General features: G+C 48.0%; 1 protein-coding gene across 6 annotated transcripts in view; it reads left to right on the forward strand.

Moving 5' to 3' along the window:
* Window positions 1-23871, forward strand: part of Shroom3 (shroom family member 3) — a 287935-nt gene that overhangs the window by 247944 nt on the left and 16120 nt on the right. For 5 of the 6 annotated variants that reach the window (XM_029477237.2, XM_085836881.1, XM_085836883.1 and 2 more), the window contains 3 exons: window positions 8848-8979; window positions 15103-18277; window positions 23349-23422. In XM_029477237.2, the coding sequence (XP_029333097.1) occupies window positions 8848-8979; window positions 15103-18277; window positions 23349-23422 (3381 nt within the window). Of the gene's footprint in view, window positions 1-230; window positions 348-8847; window positions 8980-15102; window positions 18278-23348; window positions 23423-23871 lie in introns of those variants that run through there. The other variant, XM_029477238.2, reaches the window with a different exon arrangement.

The following is a 23871-nucleotide window of genomic DNA, read 5'->3' on the forward strand; positions in this document are numbered from 1 at the left end:
TTACTTCTGATGCATCCTCCAGGACAGGTTCCCCAGGCGTCCCTCCTCCTGCTGCCTGGCATTTCAAAGTGGTGTACTGGCTTTTCCCAGGAAAAGTACTAAGGGCCACCCTTTCTTCTTGGTCCATTTACTTAGGTGACTGAGGAGTAGAGTCCCTCCCACTTGCTCTGAGCGCTGGCGGTTCCTGCCCTTTAACTGCAAGCTCACCTGCCGGGGGGAAGGGAATTGCTGGGGAGCCCCGCCTCCGTGGGTGGAGCCTAAGCTGAGGGTGACTTCGCTTTCTGCCCCTGCTCCTGAGTACCGTACCAGAAGGGGGTTGCTCTGTGAGATGATTCTGTTTGCTCAGGGTAAGTGAACACTGTTGGAATGAGATTCAAGGTCTTTTATGGTAGGGCTCTAACTCAAGAACCTCTTTCTGATGTCTTTTATGGTGTGTTCTATCAGGGTTTTGTTTTCTTGCCTCTTTTTTTTTTTAACTTTTGTTTTGTTGTTCTTTGGTTGGTTGGCCTCTTGTTTTGTTTGCTTGTTTGTTTTTGTTGTTGTTTTGTTTTGTTGGTCTTGTATTGATGTTTTCCTGAGACAAGTTCTCACTACGAAGCCCAGGTTGACTTGTGTAGTCTGGCTGGCCCCAGACTCACCATAATCATCCTACTTTCTAAGTTCTCAAGAATATGTATTTTTTTAAAATACATATTCAACTACACGTTAAAGTTTCAGCCTAGTTAAAACGCCCTACACAGTCCAGCGTGCTGTTAATACTTCTGTCTGGGAATTTCCAACCACTCTGCTGTCTACACGCAGGGCTACTCAGTTTCTCATGGCTTATCTGCCTAGTCTGTCTTTTTATCTCATTCAAATCAGCCAGTGCCCTCTGCTCCTCCTTCAAGTTCCCACTGCAGCTCCTGGTGAACTTTCAGAACTGTGCTCCCAGGAGGAGGGACTGGGCCAGACCAGTTCCAAGTCCTCCCCAATGCTCTCTTGCCAACCTTCGTGTAAAGTAAAGGAAGTTGTTGTTTTTTAAATTCATTTTAATTATATGAGTACACTGAAGCTATCTTCAGAGGGCATTGGGTCTCATTATAGGTGCTTGTGAGCCACCATGTGGTTGAAGAGCAGCCAGTGCTCTTAACCACTGAGCCATCTCTCCGGCCCAGAAAGGAAGTTTTTAAATCTCATTTTGCTTCTGCTCATTCCTCCTCGGATGTTCTTTTTATGCAGATGAGTTTCTGGCCCGAATAGCTTTTGCTTTTTCCGATGACAATTTCTGTTTATCTGAAAGTGAGTATTTCTTTTACTTCTCAAAAGGAGGGCCTTACTTTCCAGTGCACCTCACATCTGTCTCCCCGAGGGCTGACATTGTGTGTACCGCCACATCTGCCTTCTCCTTCACGGAATAGCACGTTCAAGGCTGGCCTTGAACTCAAACTGTGTAGCCAGAGGATAACCATAACTCCTGCTTCCCCTGCCCATCTCCCAAGTGCTGGGGTTACAGTAGTGTAACACTTCGTCACCTGCGAAGATGCTCTCTCTACATGGCAGAGAATTCAAGGCTGCTTAAGTTTTTCTCTGAACTCTGTTTTTTGCAATTTTTTTGTATTATGCTTTTATACAGCATGCAGGATAATGGTATTAATTAGGGCACACACACCCCCCCCTTTCGACAGGGTTTCTCTGTGTAGCTCATTCTATAGACCAGGCTGACCTCGAACTTACAGAGATCAGCCTGCCTCTACCTCTTGAGTGCTGGCATTAAAAGCGTGCCCCACCACCTCCTGGGTAATAGGGCATGTCATACATATCTTGCCACCATGCTTTGCCTACAGTCCCCCCCCCCCCCTCGCTGCCTCCTCTCTGGACAATTGATACCTCCCTCTGCTCCCTTCTGGCCTACATGGCTTCTGAGGGGATGGTATGTGCCAGTCTTACCTTTTGCTCTGCCATGGGTAAATTCTCTCCTCTAGACCTCTCTCAGATGTGCTAATAATAATAATAATAAAGGTATTCTTTTACAGTTTCTTTTTCCACTTGTGTACATTTCAAAGTACATATAATGTACTTTAATCATATTATCTTCCATTAATCTATCTCCTTCCCTTAAAGACCAACCCATTTTTTTCTTCCTTTTTTTTTGTATTTATTTGTGGCACATTGCATTTTAGGCCTGAGCCTGGATTTGGGATCACCACGGCTGGCCTTTCTCTTTTTTCTGTCAGTTTTCCGTAGTGTGGACATGCCTGCTTCCGTGGGGCCATTTGACCTGGTCCTGCTTGTGTTCACTGAGCTCCTGGACTTGTGGTTTGTGCCCTGATATGTGTTTGCGGGGATTTCTCCCAGTCATTAGCTTCAGAGATTCCTCCAGTCAGTTCCCCTTTCTCTCTGCACTCCTAAGCTTCCTGCGATACGGACAGTACACCTTCTGTGGACCTCTCAGGCCTTGGATGTTCTGGTCTGCTTTTGGTTTGGGCATCCGACTACACCCACCTTTTTCTCCTCGCTCTTAAGAGTTAAGATGTCAACAGTCTGGAGGTACTTTCTTTAGCCAGGTCCAGCCTGTGTGGAAGTCGTCCCCCCTCCCCCCCCAGCCAGCCCCTTTACATACAAGGTAAGGAGAGAGGAGCAGAGGGAAGCTCTGAGTATCTTCCGATTTTAAGGGAAAGATCCAGCCTTCTCATTAAGCTTTAAAGTCATCTTTGCCCATGAAAGGAAGTGTTGGCTCACTGGACCTCTGTGCATGACTGCACTCTGGCACCGTTGAGAGCCTGGCCACTTCCTTTCTTCCCTTCCCTTCCCTCACAGACTTTTCAATCCTGCTTCTACCCTCTAAAATTGTGATTTTAAAGTTCTGTCAGTTACACTTAGTGCGGCGCCCCGATCCGGGGGTGGGGGTGCTTTGGCGCAGGCAGCATGCCTAGGCAAAGAACAGGTGAATGGAGTATCTGGGTAATGACCTAAGGCTCTGGCCGGCTTGCCTATTGATTTTCATCCTGGTTGCTGTTTGTTGCCGGGCCACATAAATGGTAAGAGAAGCTCTGAAGTGTGCACATTCAGAAAGGCCCTTGATGCCAGAGACCACAGGGCTGGTTTTTCAGGTCTTATCTGGCATTCTGTCCTCGGAAAGTGACTGAGAGCTCACTCTTATTATCCTGATGGCGGGTCCTGTGTTAGCCAGCTGTGTTGGTGAAACTCCTCCCTGTTATTGTAAATTTTAGTATGGAAATATTGGTAGGTAGGGAAGGAGCCGGAGCTGGTATTCTAGAAGTTTCCAATTTTTCAGCTGCTCTGCCCTCAGACCTAGGCTGTCCTTTTTATTGGGGTCCCAGTTATGTTAAAACTTTATTTTAATGAACAGGTAGGTTTTTTTAGTATGATTTTTAAAGAATACATTTCCCTTAACTATTTTTAGAGTGGTATTTACCTTTTTTCTTATCTCTTCAGCTTCTTGTTTGTATTCTCTGCTTTTAATGGGGAGAGAGAGAATAATGAAGAGAAAGCCCCAGCACTGTGCATAGATTTACTCCGAAAGGGATTTCAACTTCTTCAGTGTAATGAGTTTGATAACAGTTCTATTAATAGAGCAATGTGCTCCCCCCCACACACACACAAACACACACACAAATGCAACTGGATATTTATAAAGCGCTGTATAACAGTAATTTGCTTAAATCTGAAATATTTTGGTTGCTATTTGGGCTCTCCCAGGCTTCCAAACTGACAGTCTTTGGGTTATTCTAGCTGTGCCGACAGAGAGGTTTGGGCAGCATACACAGTAGAGGGGTATGTGTGTCTGTGTGTCTGTATGTGTGTGTGTTTGTGTGTTGAGGGGGAAAGAGCAGGATTGAAATATTGAGAAAAAGAACATTTTGGTACATTTTGACTAAGTTAAAAACAAACCATTGCAAATCCCCTCTGTTTAATTATACTATTTTTATGTGTTCGTCTATAAACATGTCTCAGGATGGAGGGTGAGGAGAAATAAACTACATGGGAGGGAAGAGATGTGTGGACGGTTGTGGGTCAGTGTGGTGAGACCCAGTACAAGGAAAGGGGATTACCTTACCTGTTAGTCATCTATCCGTCCGTTGTTAGCAGGCTTCACTCTCTTGATTCAGTCAGCAAAGCAAAAGTCCCCAGTGTACTTTGTGAGCATGTGACATATAATAAAAAGAACGTCCCCATCCAGAAAGGACTGTATGTTCCCCTGGGGTCGTATTACTGCAGATAAATACCTTTCTTCCCACCAATCTATCTCTCTTGCTGTTTGGTACTGGGGGTAGAATCCAGGGATTTGTGCATACTGGTCAAGCTCCCTACTTGTGGGCCCCACCCTAACACCTTTATATAGGTTTGTGTTTACATAATGGGATCCTGGGGTCCTGGGAAAAGCTATATAAGAAATTAGCAATGGGATGGGGGAGAAATGGGGTCTGAAGGGCAAAACTATACCTTGGTTTTTGTTTGTTTTTTTTTCCTTGTGAACTTACTGTCTATTCAAAAGACAATTAAAGTGAATATGTGGAAGGGCTAACAGTTTGTTAAGTTTGGTCATGAGTCCATACATGAGTAAGGTAATCTTTGTATTAATGTGAATACATTTCTATGTGCCTGTCAGTTTTTAAGACAGATGAAAAAAAAGCAGATGCAGTGGCACACACCTTGGGACCGACTCAGGGGAAGTTATTTGAACCAGAAAACTCTGGTAACATAGCCAGACCCATTTTAAAACAACACAAAATAGACGAGGAAGACCATCAGCAACACACACGGAACCTGAGAGTCAGCATTCCATCCCCACCTGTTCAGACGGTGCTGGCAAGGGGATCTTGAAGACCCTCAACCCGAATTCCTCACTATTTATTCTGACAGACATGTCATGGTGGGCTTCGTCTTCTGTGGTCATGCAGACACTAAATGGTAGACAGGCAGGTAGACCACTCAGAGGATTAAGAAATACCGTCACTTTGATTGTGTAGTGTTGGCTGTCTTCCTTATCTATTTTGTGTTGTCTTAAAATGGGTCTGGCTATGTTGCCTAGTTGGCCCCAAACTCTGGTTCAAATGACTTCCTCTGCCTTGGTTCCAATGTGTGTGCCATTCTATCCCGCTGTTTCCTCATCTGTTTTAAATTGTTTTGTGTCTTGTGCTTGTGACTTGTGTCTGGTTGACAGCTGGCATGCTTTGGAAAGCTAGTGTGCCTGGAAGGCCTCGAGGCGCAGTCATAGCAGCTCATCAGAGAGCATCAGCAACAGAAGCCCTCCAGGGCTTATTTTCTCAGCTAAAGTTGTGTCACTGTCTTAGTTAGGGTTTCATTGCTGTGAAGAAACACTATGTCCAAGGTCACTCTTAGAGAAGAAAGCATTTAATTGGAGCTGGCTTACAGTTTCAGAGGTTTAGTTCAATGTCAGCATGGTGGGAAGCGTGGCAGCATCCAGGCAGACATGGTGCTGGAAGAGTTCTACATCCTGATCCACAGGCAGCAGCAGGAGACTGTCTTCTCCAGGCAGCCAGGAAAAGGGTCTCTAATGCACTGGGCGGAGCTTGAGCTCTAGGAGTCCTCAAAGCCCGCCTACACAGAGACATACTTTCTCCGACAATGCCACACCTCCTAATAGTGCCACTTCCCCAGGGGCCAAGCATATTCAAACCACCACAAACACCTTCTTCGTTTTTTTTTCCCAGTGCATAACAGTCTTCCAGGGTCATCCGAAGTTCCGCTCTTCCTCTGAGTCTTGGCTTTCAGACCCCATTCAAACATCTGCTGCTTTTTCCAGAATGCTGTCAAAGGGTCACATGTGGTTTGAATCCCACGCCATCAGCTCTTCTCTCTGTGGCTGTGGCCACACTCTTGTCTTGAACATTCCAAACTTATTCTCACCTCAAGGACATGTCATTCTTTGTTCTTTCTTTACTAAAACACACACACACCACTACCACCGCCACCATCACCACCACCACCACACCACCTATCTTAGTGGTCCCCGAGAATGAGGATTCTTCTGCCTCCATAACTTTAAAGATCTTTGATTTCCTCAAACCCGTTACTGCTGTCTCAGTCCCAGGCCCTCAACATCTCATATACCAGCTGGCAAAATATCCAACTTATTCACTGTGCTATTGGCAGTACATTCCTAAAACTTAGACTGTAGCCTGTCTCAGCGTGAGACACTTTTGATGAGTTTCCTGTCTCCCTACTCCTCGCACCACCAGCTGCTCATGCCGCTTGTACCTTGTCTGAGCCACGTCCTGTGCTCTCCCACGTTGGCTCTGCCATTCCTTCTGCCTGAATATCCTTCACTCCCGAGTCTCACAGCCTTTGATCTTGGTGAACTCTTACAGAGCTATACTGTGCAGTCATTCATCACTCTTAACGGGTGCCGGAGAAAGCGAGTCTATAAAGAACAGGCTCTGACAGACACCTTCTTCCTGTAATCCCAATGCTTGGTGTCTGGGGCGGGAGGCTTGGTACTCCAGGCCGGTCTGGCCCACATAGCAAGGCTCCGTAATAAGTAAACAGGTAGGTTTATTCAATTCACAGTTGAGAAAATTCCGGTCCAGGGCCTTGCTGCTTTTGAGGCCTGTGGCAGGGCAGTAAGTGACACTGGCCATGTATGCTGCTCACCCCGTGTCCAGGGGGAAGGAGGAGGAGGAGGAATGTCTTAGTTACCTTCATGTTCCTGATACTCTGACAAAAGCAACTTCAGGGAGAGCTTAAGTGTGGCTACAGTTCCAGAGGGGCACAGCCCATTGTGGTGAGGAAGGCATGCCGCGGAGACCAGCTCTTCTCAGTAATAAGGATGCAAAGAAGCTGCTTGTTGCTTGGCACTTAAAAAGGATCAGAGATCTCCGGCCAGGAGTGAGGCTGGATCATAATCCCTTAAGGCCCAGCCATTACCACCCACTTCCTCTGTCTAGAGCTAAAGGCCCCACAGCCTCTCAAAAATGGGAGCCCCAGGAGGACATTGGACGCTCAAAGCGTAACCCTGGCCCATCAGTGTTGTGTTGCATGTATAACCTATTATAACCAGAAGGAAAGCCAAGGTGAAAACTTTCACTTACATGTGCTTAAAACCCAAAGCCCAAAACCAGTCATATCAGGTTTAGGAACTAGATTAGAAATCAAGTTTCCTTTATCTGAGCTAACAAGATGAAGGATAAAAAAACAAGAGACCAAGGACAGAGCAAGTACGTCCCAGCTCACCGAGCGCCTCTCAGATCCTCCCGAGGTCCTGTCTCCCTTGAGCCTTCAGACTTGGCACTTCTCCAAGGTCAAGTCAGCTCTTGGTGGGGGTGGGGGCTCAGGGGTGGTGTTGGAGAGCTGTAGGCTGGTGGTACAGCACCTCAGTACTTGACACCCTTGTTTCTAGTCCTTGGGCATCAGGTTCCCCAGAAGCCAGGCTATGGCCTCAAGCCAGTCACCTGAGGGTGGCTTGACTTTTTGCAATGTCACCTGCGATTCCTAGTTCATCACAAAGTTCCTCTGGTTACTCTATAGATTCCAGCCCGGCAGTTCTACTGTTTGGCCTCTGTTTGCCCTTCTGGTTTCAGACCACAGTCAGTGCTATAGCAGCTCCCTGTTTTACCACCGTGGCCTGACCCCGTGTGCCTGGACCACAGTTAATTCTGGGACCAATCTCTGGGTAATTACTTTTTACATTAAAAAAAAAATAGTTATATGTGTTTGTGTGGATGTGTGCACACCCCAGAGGAGGGGGTGCATATGGCTCAGTCAAAGATTGAGTCTCTCTTTCTACCCTCATGTGGGTTCCAGGGGTCAAACTCAGATTTTCAGCTTTGTATAGAAGCGTTTTTGCCAGTGTCTGAGCCACCTGGCTGGCCCTGCCCCGTCTTTATAATTACTCCAATACTTCAGAAATACTTGTTAGAGCTGGAAGAGTGGTTTCCATCAGTACTTCCTCCTATCCGTTCCCATTCCCTTCGTCATCCACCCTCAACTTCTTCCCCGCTTTGCCCATCCTTTTAGGTAGGTCTGGCTAACAGGCTTGTCCCCCTGGCTCTATCCCATCAACTCGCTCACAACAAATGCGAGGGCTTGGGATACGTTGCATCTATCATCTTCATCTTATCACGGGACTTCCTGAATCCCAAAGTGTTTCTAAACCACAGAAATATTTCCACACAATCTCATAGCTGTCAGCATGAGATGCCTGGATGGTCCTCTCACTTTGATGCCAAAAATACCGCCCAGCAGCTGACTCGTGCCTCTGACTCCTTGTAGAGCTCATTCATGTTCAGTCTAAAGGATACCCACGCTTTCTCCTTGGCTCCATCAGATCTTTGTGCTTTAAGGGCAGGATACTTAAAGGTTGAAGTCACCAGCTTGCAAAATGAGAAAGTCTTTCGGAGAACACTTTGTTCTCTAGACTGTGGTTTAGAGCATTCGCTGTCAATGCAGGGCAGCCTCTGACTTCCATACCATTCCTCCGAGACAGTGATATAGCAGCACCGTCCACCCAGGCTCTGAAAGAGGACTTGAAAAACCCCGGTATGCTTTTTACCGTGCATCTATGCAAAGTCCCTTGGGAAACAGGAAGGAATTTTAGTATTCTTGTTTTTCTATAAAGCTAGAGGTTCAGGAAGACCCAGGCATCCATGTCCTTATATTCAGAAGGCATAAAATACCAACATGTAGGAAACCTAAATAAAGTTGTACTAACTTTGCAGCATTCCTGTGTGATGTCAAAATAGAAAGTAAAACGGAAGGGACACAGTGCTCGGAGAAGCAAGCAGTACTTTCATTTGTGATCGCTGGGACCTAGGCTACTTCATTTCATGAGGGGACTCTGCTGAGAAGCTGCTGGTGCTGAAGGGTCCCTCTCCTATGTCTCCACAGGTGTAGTGAGCCTGCCACTCGCCCTCACTCGTGGCATACCACCAAATTTGGGGAGACACAGCCTGATGTCAGCATGATGCAGATATCTCAGGGCACAATGGGCCCTCCTTGGCACCAGAGCTACCATTCCAGGTGAGTGGCCACGGCTGGCATCTAAGGATTTCTCTCCTTCAAAGGTCATGTTTACCCCCAAAATGTCTTTTTCTTCATCCTCTTCAAATGCTAACTATGTGGGTGATTCATCCTTACATCACATTCTGAACTAGATTGGGAGACTGGAAATAGTTTGATCATGGCTGGTCGTTTGAGATATTTATGGAACCCATTCACAGTCAGCTGTTTCTCAATGCCTATTATAATGCCATATTTGAAAAACTGAAGACTGCCTTTCTGGGTGCTTCAATGTCCTGTCTGTACTAGTCAAAAACTGTTCATATTTACAGCTAAATTGGTGATATTCTTATATTTAAATGTTACACTTGATTTTTTTTTTTCCTCCTTCCATCAAAGCCATCTGTCTAGCATGGCCCTGAAGCAGAAAGGAATAGGATAGAGGGTTTTTCAGTGACACATGATGACATTGATCTCATGTGATCCCTTCATTTCCCTCTTCTGCATGCAGCACCACTTGAACACATAAGTATTTTGCAGAACAGGAAGTTGAACGGTGCAAAGATTAATCCAAGTATGGGCAGCTGATCAGTATGTGAGTCAGGACAGATCTGAGCCAGGTGCCACAGTATGTGCACATAGCTACTGGGTTACACTTCTGCTTCCTAGTCATCCTGGTGCTAGTTAAGGTTGTTAAAGACTGAACAGAGCCACCCTGAGTGTGGCAAACAAAGGGATCTATTCTAGAAATCGGGCCTCACGCATCTGAGAGGAACTGGGGAAAGGGGATCCAAACCCAGACACTCAGACATACTGAAGAACAAGCTGAGTCCTGATTCCCCACACCAGCTGTGTGTTCAAGGTTGCGTCCATTCGACTCTGAGGACTCAGGGTCCACACAGTATTACTACTTGAGTCAGACAGAGACAGGGCGATGGCAGGGAGGTGGAAGATCATTTCAAACATAATAGAAATGAGATGCAGGTAGTGGCATTTGTTTGCGCATGCGTGCTAAAGAAAGCCACTAGGAGGCTTCTGGGAGGATTACTTAACAGATGATGGCTGTTAGGACTCAGTTAGAGCCCCTAAGGATCACGACTTGCTCAAAGGCAAATCATAGACCTCTGAGTGGTAGACACAGGATAAAAATCTCCCATCATATTAGAAGACACATCAGGCCACAGGAAGAAGTGGTTCCTAATTATCTTCCTTCCTCTAGACCCTCCTTTCCCTATTGTAGATTTTTCAGCCCTTTAAGGGGACCAGTTCACACCATCTGAGCCACCTCTTCCAGCGACTAGACCCCCACACCGCAAAATTCCCCTTTGCAAGGCAAAGTGTGGGTACCTAGCATGTTGGGAGGTGGGGCGGGAGGGAATAACATAGTGCTTGAGGTTTGGGGTTTGACCTTGCTCATTCTCACTCCTTGTCTTGAGTGCTCGAGCCTGAGCACTCTCTGATCTTGGCTTCCTTTTCTCTAAGATGAAGTTAATGATGCCTGTATTACCTGGTCATTGTGAGCATTAAATAAAGGAACGCATGTACATGGTACAAACACTCCATACATGACAACTGTAATAGTCTGGCGCAACCTGCCTGCAAAAGAACTTAGCGTAAAGCAGAGCGCACACATGGGCGTAGGTGTGTCTTAATAAAGTGCCATGGGATGGAGGGAACCTTTAGAACCTCCCAGCCCCTCACTTTCTTAGGAAGCCCTAAATCTCAATTCATAACGTGATCTAAGGAATATACTAATCCTGTATCAGAAATCGAACTGCTGTAGTCAGTGTGTGGAACACCTGCTTGCAGTGACTGCGGTAGGCTCCACAGGCCTCGGGAGTGGGGGCATTGTGGCATCAAAGTACAGTATTCTGAGGGCCACGCTGCTCCTCTCCCCTTCATCCTAACCTCCGGTAAGTGTGTTAGAGAGGTTGAACAGTGCCTGTATGGTGAGTGCCCCTGGCCCTTTTGATGTTGATGTGGCTATTGACACAAAAGCACTGTGTGACTGTAGGAGAAAGGCAAGCTCACATTACCCAGAATGCTGCGAGTATACGTGTCCTCTCCCACTTTAGCTCAGGGGCACCTCTGCAGCTCTGTCCCAGGGCATCTCACAGGGCCTCTCTCCAGTCTCTTCACAGTCTCACAATGGCAGTTGCAGCTAGGAGAGGACTGTTGGCGCGTCTCTAGCCTCTCAGTGGCCTCTAGTGATCTAGTGTGCCAGCTCAGTTGGCCGCTTCCTTCTGATGGCTTTAACTTAGATTCCTAAGCCCAATTTTATGTCCAACTTAAGGATCTCTTTCTCATGCAAAGAGGAACGTGAGGGGAATGGGAAGTCCAGGAGGGACAAGACAGAGAGGAGAGGCTAGTCAGGTTTTAACATGTCTGGGAGTGAGGTTGGATTTGGAATTGCCCTGAAACTTGATGTTAGCTGCTTTCTGCCAGGCCCCTGGTGCTATCTCTCCGCTATCTTACAGAGGTACCACTCAGTGATTCTCAAGTTTTAGAGGCTACTGAGGAGTCACATAGTGTCTCTGAAAAGAGGCTGAAGTAGCACTGTCAAGACACTAATGTACTGGATTCACTGAGATGCATTCACCTGACATATGCGAGCACCCGTGTCTCAAACGGTCCCAGTGATGGGCACACTCCCTGAAGGAGATATAAAATTATAATACTGTTTCTCAAAGAGTCGTCCATAAAATGAGTCTGTTACGTGTTCTTTGGCAGAACGTTTCTAGAGTCATAGAAGTTTAGAAAACTGTTTAGTGTCTCCCCACTTAGAGACAACAGATGAATAATAGTTTATGGAAGTCTGAGAAGCCTGGCGGTAAACAACCTTGTTTAATTTTAGACCAGTGTTTCGAAAACAGATTTGATCACGTTAGGAGTTAAGGTTCTGTGTGTGCCCATCAGGACATTTCTATATACATTTTGTGTGTGTTTGTGTGTGTGCTTTTCATAATGTTTTGAACATTTAAAATTTTTAAATTTTTTGAGAAATATTTTTATTTTGAAAATATAAGGGTGTTCTGCCTGTGTGCATATATGTGGACCATATGTATACCTGGTACCCCCAGGTCCAAAGAGGTTGCCAGATCCTCTGAAACTGGATTGATGGTAGTTGTGAGCCACCAGGTGAGTGTTAGGAACTGAACCTAGGTCCTCTGCAGGAGCAATAAGTTAAGAACTGCTGAGCCATCTCTCCAGCCCCTGAAAATTACTTTTAAGTACACAAAGTAGAGTAAGTAGAATGCTTGTATCTGCCCCAGAATCAGTAAATATTTTGTTGTGTGTGCTTTCCATTCTTTAAACATTGTTGATAGAATTGAAGTTGCTTTCTTACAGGCAAGCTGTACACGTGGTATTAAGTGCCGTGAGGAAAATAAAAGCAGTGTTACAGGACGTAAGGAGAGCCAAGGTGATACTCATGTTTGGAAGTCTTCTGAAGTGGAGACTTAAGTAAGGAAAGGGAGTGAGCCAGGCAAAGAGTATGCTTCATGGTAGAGCAGCAAAAACTGAGGCACTGGCTGAGATGGATGTAGGCGTCTCATGTGTTTGAGTCATTGCCAGGAGGGTCTTAGGTTAGAATGCAGTGATCCAGGACAGCAGCAGACCGAGAGCTTGGAGAAGTAGCCAGACCATGATGAGGACTTTGACCACTAAAGGTCACTCCTTGACAGTAAGGCTGCCTGTGTTAGCATCGAAACTGTGGCAGGCTTGAAGATTTTGTTCCTCGTTGTCACTCATCCCACTTCTAGTACTGCGTCTTAGGATCAGGATCCAGGTAACAGGGGAAAGAAAGACTTATTCCCAGAGGCCAACACTGGGCCCCATATTCCTCAGGCAGCCTGAGAACAGGAGCTCTGAGGGACAGAGTCCACTCAGGTAGGAGAGTAGCTTCCAAAATCCCCATGTGGTGCTGTCCACTCGAGGTCTGTTACAGGAAGGAGGTCCCTGGCCACTTGCTCTTGTCTGGCAAGAGATAGGTGTGACTTCCCACTTCCAGACACCATCTGTACATTGAGAAGCATAGGAGGTAACGTTTTCCATGTTTCAATTGGCTGTTGGCTTAGTTGTGTGTATGTTTGGTGAATGACTGCAAGGCTTCTCAGCAGTTAAGAGGAAGACTAAATTAGTGTTTACTCTGTGCATAGAACTGGTGAGTGAATCAGCTCTCAGGTGGGCAGCTGCCTCCACTTCCCCTGCAAGTGTCACCTCTACCCCTTCTGCTGCAGGTAGTTGAAGGAACTGCAGATGGCCAGAGGGGACTGACTTTAATAAACCTGTTAAACTGGGAAAGTGAGAGCTCAGTAAAATCTAGCCGTAACGTCCACCATGCCACTGAGGGCAAGTCGAATCTCCCCGAGCTGGCGGCCTCACAAGCTGTTTCTCTTCTTCTCTCTTGAGACTTTCCTGTCCTTCCCAAAGCAGGATGCTTCTTCATTCAGTAAGTTGACTTTCTCTGAGGAGGAAAAAACTAGATTCTGTTGAGCTAAAATGCTGAGCAGGGGGTCTCCTTGCTGACCAAGGGGTGTTTTGTTGCTCCATCACCAGTTTCGGTTCTGAACATCGTCCTTTGAGGCTCTTCATGTATTCTATGGAGCCATTCTAGCATAAAACATTATACGCTTTGCCACTGTGACATCACCTTTACTTCTGCCGTATCTAGAGATGCGCCACATGATTTTAAATGCACTTGAATGTCTTTTCACCTACAAGTGAAAGACCGAGGTAAGAACTCTGGATTTACCTTTCTTTGGAGAATAGTGAATCACAATATTTAACACGAGGAGATTGTTGGTTGATTTTTATTTATTGCAATATGGCTTCTCCATTGATGTATAAGTTGTTTGTTTTTTTGTTTTGTTTTTGTTTTTTTCCCTTTTTGATGCCTTGCATATGCTAGGCAGGGGCTCTACCACTGAGCTATGCTCCCAGCCCAAACATGTTTCATAATGTATTTTTATTTGATATGTATAGTTGTTTTGTCTACATGTATGTCTCTGAACCTCATGTAATGGCTGCCAAGGCTAGAAGAAGGAGACAGATCTCTTGGGATCTGAGCTACAGACAGCTGTGAGCCACCATGTGAGTGCTGAGAATTGAACCCAGATCCTTTGGAAGAGCAGCTGGTGCTGTTAACTGCTGAGCCACCTCTCCAGCCCCTTATAGTAAATTATTAGAGCAGTCTTAAGCTCATAGCGAAATTGAAGTTACAGAGATGTCCCAAACTCCCCAGTCCCCACACAAGCAAGTTAGACTCCTCTATTATTAACACAAACAGGTGTGTTTGGTTTTTTTTTTTAAGGCCGATTTCTGGTGTATGAAGGGCCAATATTGAGACTTTCTCTCCTCAACTCAGAGGAGCTTAGAAATACAAAAGTCTCACTCTTCTGAAGGCACGCTGAGGGTGGCTTTGGTGATGGAATTCAGCCTTAAGGCCCTTCTATGGCTTAAGACTTCCGGCTTCCCTCTCCCTTCCGGCTTTTCTCCCTTGCCCGCTCTCTCTCACCAGTCTCTTCTGGCTCTAACTTCTTTTTCCCTGTAGATTTCTCCATTCAGCTGTGTGTTTAGCTTCTCCCCACAAACAAATCGTCCCTACTATCGTCGTCAAGACTCCAGGAAGGTTGCCAGAGTCTAGCTTTTGACTCCTTAAAAAGGAAAGATATTAACTAAAATCCTGCGCGTGTGTGAGCTCCCCAAGTCCCCCCAGCCTTCCACATGCCTGTTTGCTTACTAAGCTTTTCTCCGTTTCCCCCGAGAACATCCACAACAGACAGAAAACTCTCTCCTCTGTCACTCTCCCTTCCCTTCTTCATTTCCACCCCCCCCCCCGTTTCATTTCTTGGCCTGTGCAAAATGTCAGTTACAGCACAGCAAGTCACATCAGCATTCTGCCTGTGCCCAAGGCCACCCTCTTCTTCTGGTTAGCCTGGGTGATTAATTAGAGGCACGTAAGGACTACAGCATTGGGCAATTAGTCCTAGTGGTGACACGGCCCCGAATAAGGCCCAGTTTTACCCACCCTTCCAAAAACGGAACCTCTTGCATAAGAGTGGATTTATAAGGCGAGCCCTGTGTCTGTGAGCCCACTAAACCACCCCTCAGCGGACTGACTGCTTTGTCTCCTGTTCTTCCCAGCTCTTCGACCAGTGACCTCTCCAACTACGACCATGCTTATCTGAGGCAGAGCCCTGACCAGTGCAGCTCCCAGGGGAGCATGGAAAGCCTGGAGCCCAGTGGCGGATACCCACCCTGCCATCTCCTTTCTCCTGCCAAGTCCACGAGCAGCATCGACCAGCTAGGCCACCTTCATAACAAAAGGGACTCCGCATACAGCTCCTTCTCCACCAGTTCGAGCATCTTCGAGTACCCACCCCCTGGTGGCTCTGCCCGAGAACGTTCGGGTTCCATGGACATGATTTCTGCCCGTGGTGGCCTCCTAGAAGGGATGAGGCAGGCAGACATCCGCTACGTCAAGACGGTCTACGATACCCGGAGGGGAGTATCTTCAGAGTATGAGGTGAACCCTTCAGCCTTGCTCCTTCAAGGTAGGGATGCCCACGCCTCAGCCGACAGTCAGGGCTGTGCTAAATGGCACAGCATTCCTCGGGGCAAGGGAACGCCTTCCCCGTCTTGGAGCCAGCAGTGTTCTGGTTCCCTGGAGACTGCTACTGACAACCTGCCCCAGAAGGCAGGCGCACCCCTGCCCCCTACCCGCAGTGATAGCTATGCAGCCTTCCGCCATCGCGAGCGTCCCAGCTCCTGGTCCAGCCTAGATCAGAAAAGGTTCTGCCGGCCCCAGACAAACTCTTCAGGTTCCCAGAAAACCCCATTCGCTGAGGATCAGCTGCATACAGTCCCAGAGAGGAGTCCAGAGAACAGCCCCCCAGTGAAATCTAAGCATAATTATACCCAGAAGGCGCAGCCAGGCCAACCTCTGCTGCCCACCGGCATCTACCCGGTACCTTCTCCGGAGCCTCACTTTGCCCAGGTGCCCCAGCCCTCTGTGAGTAGTAATGGCATGGTCTACCCTGCGCTAGTCAAAGAGAGTGGATACACAGCTGCTCAGGGAACCTGTAACAAGATGGCTACCTTAGATGAGAACGGGAATCAAAATGAAGCTAGCAGGCCTGGGTTTGCCTTCTGTCAGCCCCTAGAACACGACTCGGTGACTCCGGTGGAGAAAAGGCCAGAACCCACAGCCAAATACATCTACAAAGTCCATTTTTCTTCAATGCCTGAAAATGAAGACTCCTCCCTAAAGAGACACATCACACCTCCCCACGGCCATAGCCCATATCCCAGCGAGAGAAAGAACATTCACGGTGCCAGCAGAGCGTGTTCCAATCACCACAGTCTCTCGTCCCCTCAGGCCCAGGCCCTGCACGTGGGTGACGACAGGAGGCCTTCCAGGCTCTCTCAGCCCTGGGAGGGTGACTTTCAGGAAGATCACAATGCCAACCTCAGGCAGAAAGTAGAGAGGGAGGGCCAAGGCCAGGGCCTGTTGGGCAACTCTGGCAGGACCAGATCAGCCTTCTCATCTCTGCAGAATATTCCAGAGAGTCTAAGAAGACAAAGCAGCGTGGAGCTTGGAGAAGCCCTGGAGGTTCACCCTGGGGGCAGGTCCAAGGTGGAGGACCCTGGAAGGAAAGCAGGGGCTTCCGACATCAGGGGCTACCTGGACAGATCTGTTTCCTATCCGAGGCCCGAGGGGAAAATGAACGCCGCCGCAGACTCTGTCCACAGTGCAGACTCCAGGTATGAGGAGCCCCCGGCCCCAGCGCTGCCGCAGACATCGCAGACATCAGGTGCGAGCCAGCGGCGGCTCAGCGCCAGCAACTCCAGCAGCTCCGCCGCCCCGCAGTACAGGAAGCCCCACTGCTCTGTGCTGGAGAAGGTTTCTAGAATAGAGGAACGCGAGCAGGGGCGCCACAGACCCCTGAGCGTGGGCAGCGCCGCGTACGGCCCTGGCTACAGGCCTGGCAGGACCGGCCCGACCCCCAGTACTTCCAGCAGTGACCTCGACGATCCAAAATCCGGCAGCGTCCATTTCTCGGAGTCCACTGAGCACCTGCGCAATGGGGAGCAGAACCCCCCAAACGGGGAGGCTAAGCAGGAAGAGGCTTCCCGGCCCCAGTGCAGCCAGCTGATCCGGAGGGCCGCTGCGGACAGTGGACCTCCCGCCCGAGGTGGCGAGCCCTCAAGGCCAGAAGCCCGCCTGCTCCGCAGCCAGAGCACCTTTCAGCTCTACAGTGAGGCGGACAGGGAAGCCTCGGAGGACAGGCCCGGCACCCCCGAGTCGCCCCTGCTTGACGCGCCCTTCAGCCGCGCCTACAGGAACAGCATCAAGGATGCCCAGTCCCGCGTCCTGGGGGCCACGTCGTTTCGTCGCCGAGACCTGGAACCGGGCACCCCCGCCAACTCGAGACCCTGGCGCCCGCGACCCGCCTCTGCCCACGTGGGGATGCGGAGCCCCGAGGCCGCGGCGCCCTCGTCCTCCCCGCACACCCCTCGGGAGCGACACAGCGTGACCCCAGCCGCACCCCAGGCTGCCCGCCGAGGCCCACGCCGCCGCCTTACTGTCGAGCAGAAGAAGCGCTCCTACTCGGAGCCCGAGAAGATGAACGAGGTAGGGGTCTCGGAGGAGGCCGAGCCCGCGCCCTGCGGCCCGCCGAGGCCCGCACAGCCGCGCTTCTCGGAGAGCACCGTGGCCGACCGGCGCCGCATCTTCGAGCGCGACGGCAAGGCCTGCTCCACGCTCAGCCTGTCGGGCCCCGAGCTCAAGCAGTTCCAGCAGAGCGCCCTGGCCGACTACATCCAGCGCAAGACCGGCAAGCGGCCCACAGGAGCCGCCTGCACGCCGGAGGCCGGGCTGCGCGAGCGCGCACAGAGCGCCTACCTCCAGGCCGGCCCCGCGGCGCCCAATGGCCCCGGCCTGGCCTCCGCCTGCAGCCTGAGCTCCCTGCGAGAGCCAGAGGCGCTACCCCGCAAGGAGCACCCTCATCCGTCGGCCACGGATGGCCCGCAGGCGCCCCGAGATCGCAGCAGCTCCTTTGCCAGCGGACGCCTAGTCGGGGAGCGACGACGCTGGGACCCTCAGGTCCCCAGGCAGCTGCTCAGCGGAGCGAACTGCGGACCGAGGGGCGTCCAGAGGATGGACGGGACACCCGGCGGGCCGCCCTCCTGGGGCATGGTGGCCGGGAAGGCCGGGAAGTCCAAGTCAGCCGAGGATCTGCTGGAGCGCTCCGACACACTGGCGGTCCCTGTGCATGTGAGGTCCAGGTCGTCTCCCACCTCCGACAAGAAAGGTCAGGTAGGTGCTGCCAAGCCAGCTGGCCTAGGACTGGCCCCCTCCGACTCTGACAGCTTTAGCGGGGGCTCCCCGAATACCTCTCCTTTGTTTGTTTTCTTTTAAATCTGAGAAAGTAATATTGTTTTTTATTTGTTTGTTTCTGCGATTTTCCCTCTTAACCTTACCTGGTTCCCGTACAAAGATATATAAATGTCTATATAGTTGTTTTGGTTTTTTGTTTTGGTTTTTTAGCTATATAGTTGTTTTATGGTTGGTTACCGTTCTGACAGTTAAGACGCAGGATTCTGTTCCTTCCAAGGAAGTACTGTAACCACCGAGCTATACGGTACTCGGCCTCTTCTTTTGAGATAGGGTCTCACTAAGCTATCAAGGCTAGTCTTGAACCTTTCAGGCCTTCGTTCTCAGAATTACATCTAGTCGAAATAAACCTTTGCCACCAGGTCCGGCTTTTGATACTTTAAGTAGGGGTGTGGGGTGTGTGTGTGTGTGTGTGTGTGTGTGTGTAATTTTAGGAAACATCCCCTCTCCTGGTGTGTTGAAACGTGTGCATACACAGACCCAGGCATACGCATCCTTCTAAGAGGATTTGCTGGCTGTGTTGTCCCAGGCAGTTTCTTCTCAGAACTGTCTGTCTAGGAATATTCTCTCCGTGGTGTAACTGCCATCAGAGCCCGCAGTACTGTTTTCCATTCTATGGAGCACTTAAAATCTATAGGTACAAGGTTTTTCAACTACTTTGTACAACAGTAGTTTACGACATAGAACTCCAAGGAATTTCTTCTTCTCTCCCAGTATTGTAAAGATAGTATAAAAGGGGAGGGGGAATTACACACTTTAAATCCCAGCACTGAGGAAGCAGGTGCATCTCTGTGCCTTTCAAGGCCAGCATGGTCTACGTAGTGAGTCCCAGCATAGCCAGGTCTATGTAGAGAGACCCTGTCTAAAAGAAAAAGAAAAGAAAAAGAAAAAGAAAAGGAAAAGGAAAAAGAAAAAGAAAAAGATAGAAAAACATAGGCAAAAAACAAATCTCCTGTTACTGTCATTATTCTGTCTCAGGGAATTGGTTGGATGACCAAATGCTTTGCTTTGCTTTCTTTGCTTTGCTTTCTCTAAATATTTTATAAGCTGGTCACTTGGGAAATAGACTTCAAGCAGACTTTCTGTTTTGTTTTAGAAAAGCAGTGAGGTTTCTTCAAATCCCAATTAAGTTGGTTGTATTACTTGAGAAACTGTTTTTTAGGAAGGTAACTGAACACAGAATGGCATCTAGGCACTCTTTTATTAAGGGGACACCACAGGTAATTGATATTTAATGGGGAGGGGGGGCTCTGAGGCCAAGGAAGGAATGGTCAGGAAATTCTCAGCTTCACACCAACTCTCCAAGACATTCTTGAGCTGCCTGCCTCCTGTGCCCAACAGCTAGTCCCTGCCTGACTAGAGAGATGCCTGTGGGCTAACTTCATGCATACTCTTCATCTTTTACCTTATTTGTGGTTAAAACAAAACTTGGGGCCTCAGGGTGTAATAGCTTGGCAGTAGGAAACCAGAGGAGGTGTGGGGGGGGGGCACACAAAATTATTCCTACTGTATCAATACTTGTGTTATAAACTCTTAAGTTTATTATTATTAGAACTATAAATTTACATTTTTAATTTTTTTGGAATTGTAAGTTTAAAGAATTCTCCTGTTACCTGCGGTCTTTGTTAAGGTTTAGTTAATAAAGAATTTTTCTCGTTGCTTCAGTGAACTCAAACAAGGTAAACTTGTACAGGCTATCTGAGTTAAAACCGAAATTCCTCAGAGTTTATTTCTGGCATGGTGGGGAGTGCACTGCTCTGTGAGCATCCTTCTCAAAATGCTGTCAGTTGGGTACTTTCCCTCAAACAACTCATCCCGAGAATCACTTGGAGGCCTGAAGCAATAACTGCGCGAGACCATGATGTTGAGCTATGAATGGCCTGAAAGTGACTCCAAAGCTTGATAAGGCGGGGCTTCTCCCTGGCTACCTTTGTATTCTCTCTGAAACTCGAAGCACCCTGCACCCCCTTCTCCTCTTCATTTGAAGAGTACAGTTCCAGAACAAAGGGATGTTGGGTGGGGATGGAGCCCTTGGGCTCATTACTGTTCCACTCACCATCAGCTAGACCTTAAGCATCTTAAAGTGCTGCCCCCAACCCCCACAAAGCTGCAAAAAAGCACCCAGATGTTTCTGCCTCTGAGATAGAATGAGATATGTCTTCATTACTTAGGTTAAATGTTTAGGGTCTGCAGAGGCGGCGGCTAGGTGGTTAAGAGCACAGGCAGTTGATAAGTAGCTGAGGATCAGTGCCTCACACGAAAGTGTTGGATGTAGGCTTGATTCTGTGGGTACAGCCAGTAAGCTGTTGGTAGCACCCGAGAGTAAACACCTATTCAAGCCCCAGGGTAATTGACAGAGCTGACTTTCTGTGAATTGTGAAGTTACAAGCAGCCAACACTAATGAGGCTTTTACTGTGTGCCAGTCACTGACGTGGCCTTCATCTGTGCAGTGAGGTTGGTACTGTAACTGTTACGTGAGAGGGGCGACTGGCACCTAGAAAGGGTAGGAAACCAGCCCAAGGTAGTCGAGGATAATGTTTGAGACACTGCCTTCGTTGAGGCTTAAGTGGTTAAACCATGCTGTTTCCTTGAAAGACAGGCTGGCGTGGGGAGAAGGTGGTGAGAACTAAACGTCTCGTGTCTGAGAATATCAAGTGGTAAATGGATTTCATTTTAGTTCTTATCAGTTATTACTTATATTTAAGTAGCTAGTTTTTCCGTTTGGATCCTTAATTCATTTCAGTAGGTACTGCAAGCTAATGCCCTATCATAGACAACTACTGCAGTCATCGTATTTTGTTGGTCATAGAGCTATTAAACTTGGAACCCCCCTCAAAGAGAGTCCAGATTGGGCTTTTATATACATCAGGTTATGGTGTGAGGTATGCTGAGAGCTAGTGTTTGGGTCCGATCATTTGTTCTTGTGGAGTTGAACTCGCAGAGATCTGCTTACCTCTTTAAGTCAGTTTTTAAAATAACTATCAAAAATTAGATTCTATCTTAGGTGGAACATGGCAGTGTCCAGGCAAGCATGGTGCAGGAGGAGCTGAGAGTTCTACATCTTCATCTGAAGGCTGCTAGCAGAATACTGGCTTCCAGGCAGATAGGATGAGGGTCTTAAAGCCCACAGCACAGTGACACACTTTCTCCAACAAAGCCACACCTCCAAATAGTGACACACACACACACATACATACATACACACACACACACACACACACACACACACCCAGGGCAAGAATATTCGAGCTACTATAGATGTTTACCAAGTTAGTTTATGTGTCTGTGCCTGATATTTCTCCTACGACTGCTGTTCTTTTCTGTGTTGCCCTGAGAGTCAAGTATTCTTTGACAGTGAAGACACACAAGAAGAATACCCTCTTTGTGTTTCTGCTAGGTTGAGAAGACATTTTCCTTCTGTCCAATGATATCTGAGGATATGTATGGCTCAGTGGTAAAGGACTTGCATGACATGTACAATGCCCACTGCTTTGGGGGTGAGGGTAGGAGTGGAAACGAGGAGGGGCATCTTGATTAACAGGAAACCTGATAAATTCTCTCAATAGCTGATTACTGGATTTAACTCCCACACCCTTTTAAATGCATACCCACATAAGTGTCATTTCTAGGGCCAAATCACACAAATGCAGGTTAGCTTCATTCACATACTGAAACACAGTGGATGTAATTGAACTCTGCTGTGCCAGGAGCTCAGCTGACGCCTAGGGTAACTATTGGCAAAACCTTGCCTATTGGTGTCAGCAGGGAAGGATGGTGGGATAAGACTTAGAGGGCTCTAGGAGTCATGAAGACAGGATTCCATTCTACAGTGAGAATCAGGGGCTCAGTTTGTGGAATTCACTGTCAAGTGTTCAAACCAGCTGCATTTAACCCATTGAATTCCACAGAAAGATCTTGGGCTTTGAAGAAGTCCTGCTGTGAATCCTAGTTCCTCTACTCATTTAACTGTATATTAAGAACTGATTGTTTCTGGGCTTTAAACACACTTGATCATGCATGACATATTCATGTACTTATGCGCACATGGATGCATGCACGTTTCAGTGGAAATGTCAAATAGATAATATTCCATTCAAGAAACTTGGCAGTGTCTGGCACACAGTAATATACCTAATAAGGGAAAGGTGAAATTATTAACATCTGGACGTTTGCTGCTTCTGCCAACAGTCACCTTTGACTTTTGGGGAGCAGCAGTGGAAGGGAGAGACAGTACTGAGAATTGAACCTAGGGCCTCGTGCATGCAAGGCAAGCATTCTACCACTGAACCATGTCTTCCACTGTTTGGTTTACCCATGTATATGTATGCAGGGCTTGGAGGACTGAAAGGGTCTCTCGGTTAAACTCAGAGCTTACTAGTATAACTAACTAGTCAACTTGCTCTGAGGATCCCGTCTCTGGCTTCTGAGTGCTAGAATTGCAGGTGGGTCACCGTCCGTGGCCACCAGCACTTACGTGAGTTCTAGGGACCTGAACTCCAGTCCAGCTAAGTGCTTGTTATCCGCTTGCTGTCTGCCAGCTGTCAGCATGGGAGGCTTCATCGCTTATTGGCTTCTCTTCCGCACAGACGAAAACATGGACAAGGACGGGAAAAGCTTTTATCACATTAGAAAAATCAAATAGTGAATAAGTTATTAAGATTAGGTTCAGATTCTATATGAATTCTCCTTTCTCACCTGTCCTGTAATGGAGAATAAATAATGGAGAACTGATTACATTATCATCTCTAGTAATAGTGTCCTCTTCATCGTAACCAGATCACATGGGACAGATTTTACACCATCAGCGTTATAGTATTAACCCTTTCAGGATACCAATATCTACCCATAGTGAAAACAAACAAAAACTACCCTGAAAGACCCCCCTGGAGTTACTGACACCACATGAAGGTGAGCCTTGGGAGAGTTTACTGTAGCCTGATTACAGGCTAGATTGCTGCACAGATTTAATGTTGCCTTTTCCTGTACTCACAGGATGTGCTCCTGAGGGAAGAGAGCGGCTTTGGTTTTGTGAAGGATCCATGCTGTTTGGCTGGCCCGGGACCTAGGTATGTACTAATATGTGGTTACGGGGAAAAACCAAGTGTTGGTAAGGGCAGGAGGTCAGAACCCTGTGCACCGTGGGACTGTGAGTCGGTGGTGTGGAAAGAGCATTAAAGACTGAGCTAGCATGTGACCCAACAGTAGCGCTCCTGAGTAGACATCCCAAAGAACTAAAAGCCGAGTCTGAGAAAGGCTTGCGTGCGGAAGCTCACAGCAGTGCTGTTCTCTGTTGACAGGAGTCAGAAACCATTTTGGACTCAGGTCTCCATCAGGGAATGACTATATAAACAGAGTGTGTGAGCATGGTGGAGTACTGTCCACTTTTGAAAGAGAAAAATCCTGCCAAATATGAACCTTGCAGATATTAGCTAAATGAGATAAGATGGAAAGGGTCACACTGTCTGCATCCACTCACGTAAGGCATTTGACCAAAATCTCAGAAACAGAGGGAGAG

The sequence above is a fragment of the Mus caroli genome, unplaced genomic scaffold (assembly GCF_978045245.1).
Source record: "Mus caroli unplaced genomic scaffold, Mus_caroli_1 scaffold_4, whole genome shotgun sequence".
Taxonomy (NCBI): domain Eukaryota; kingdom Metazoa; phylum Chordata; class Mammalia; order Rodentia; family Muridae; genus Mus; species Mus caroli.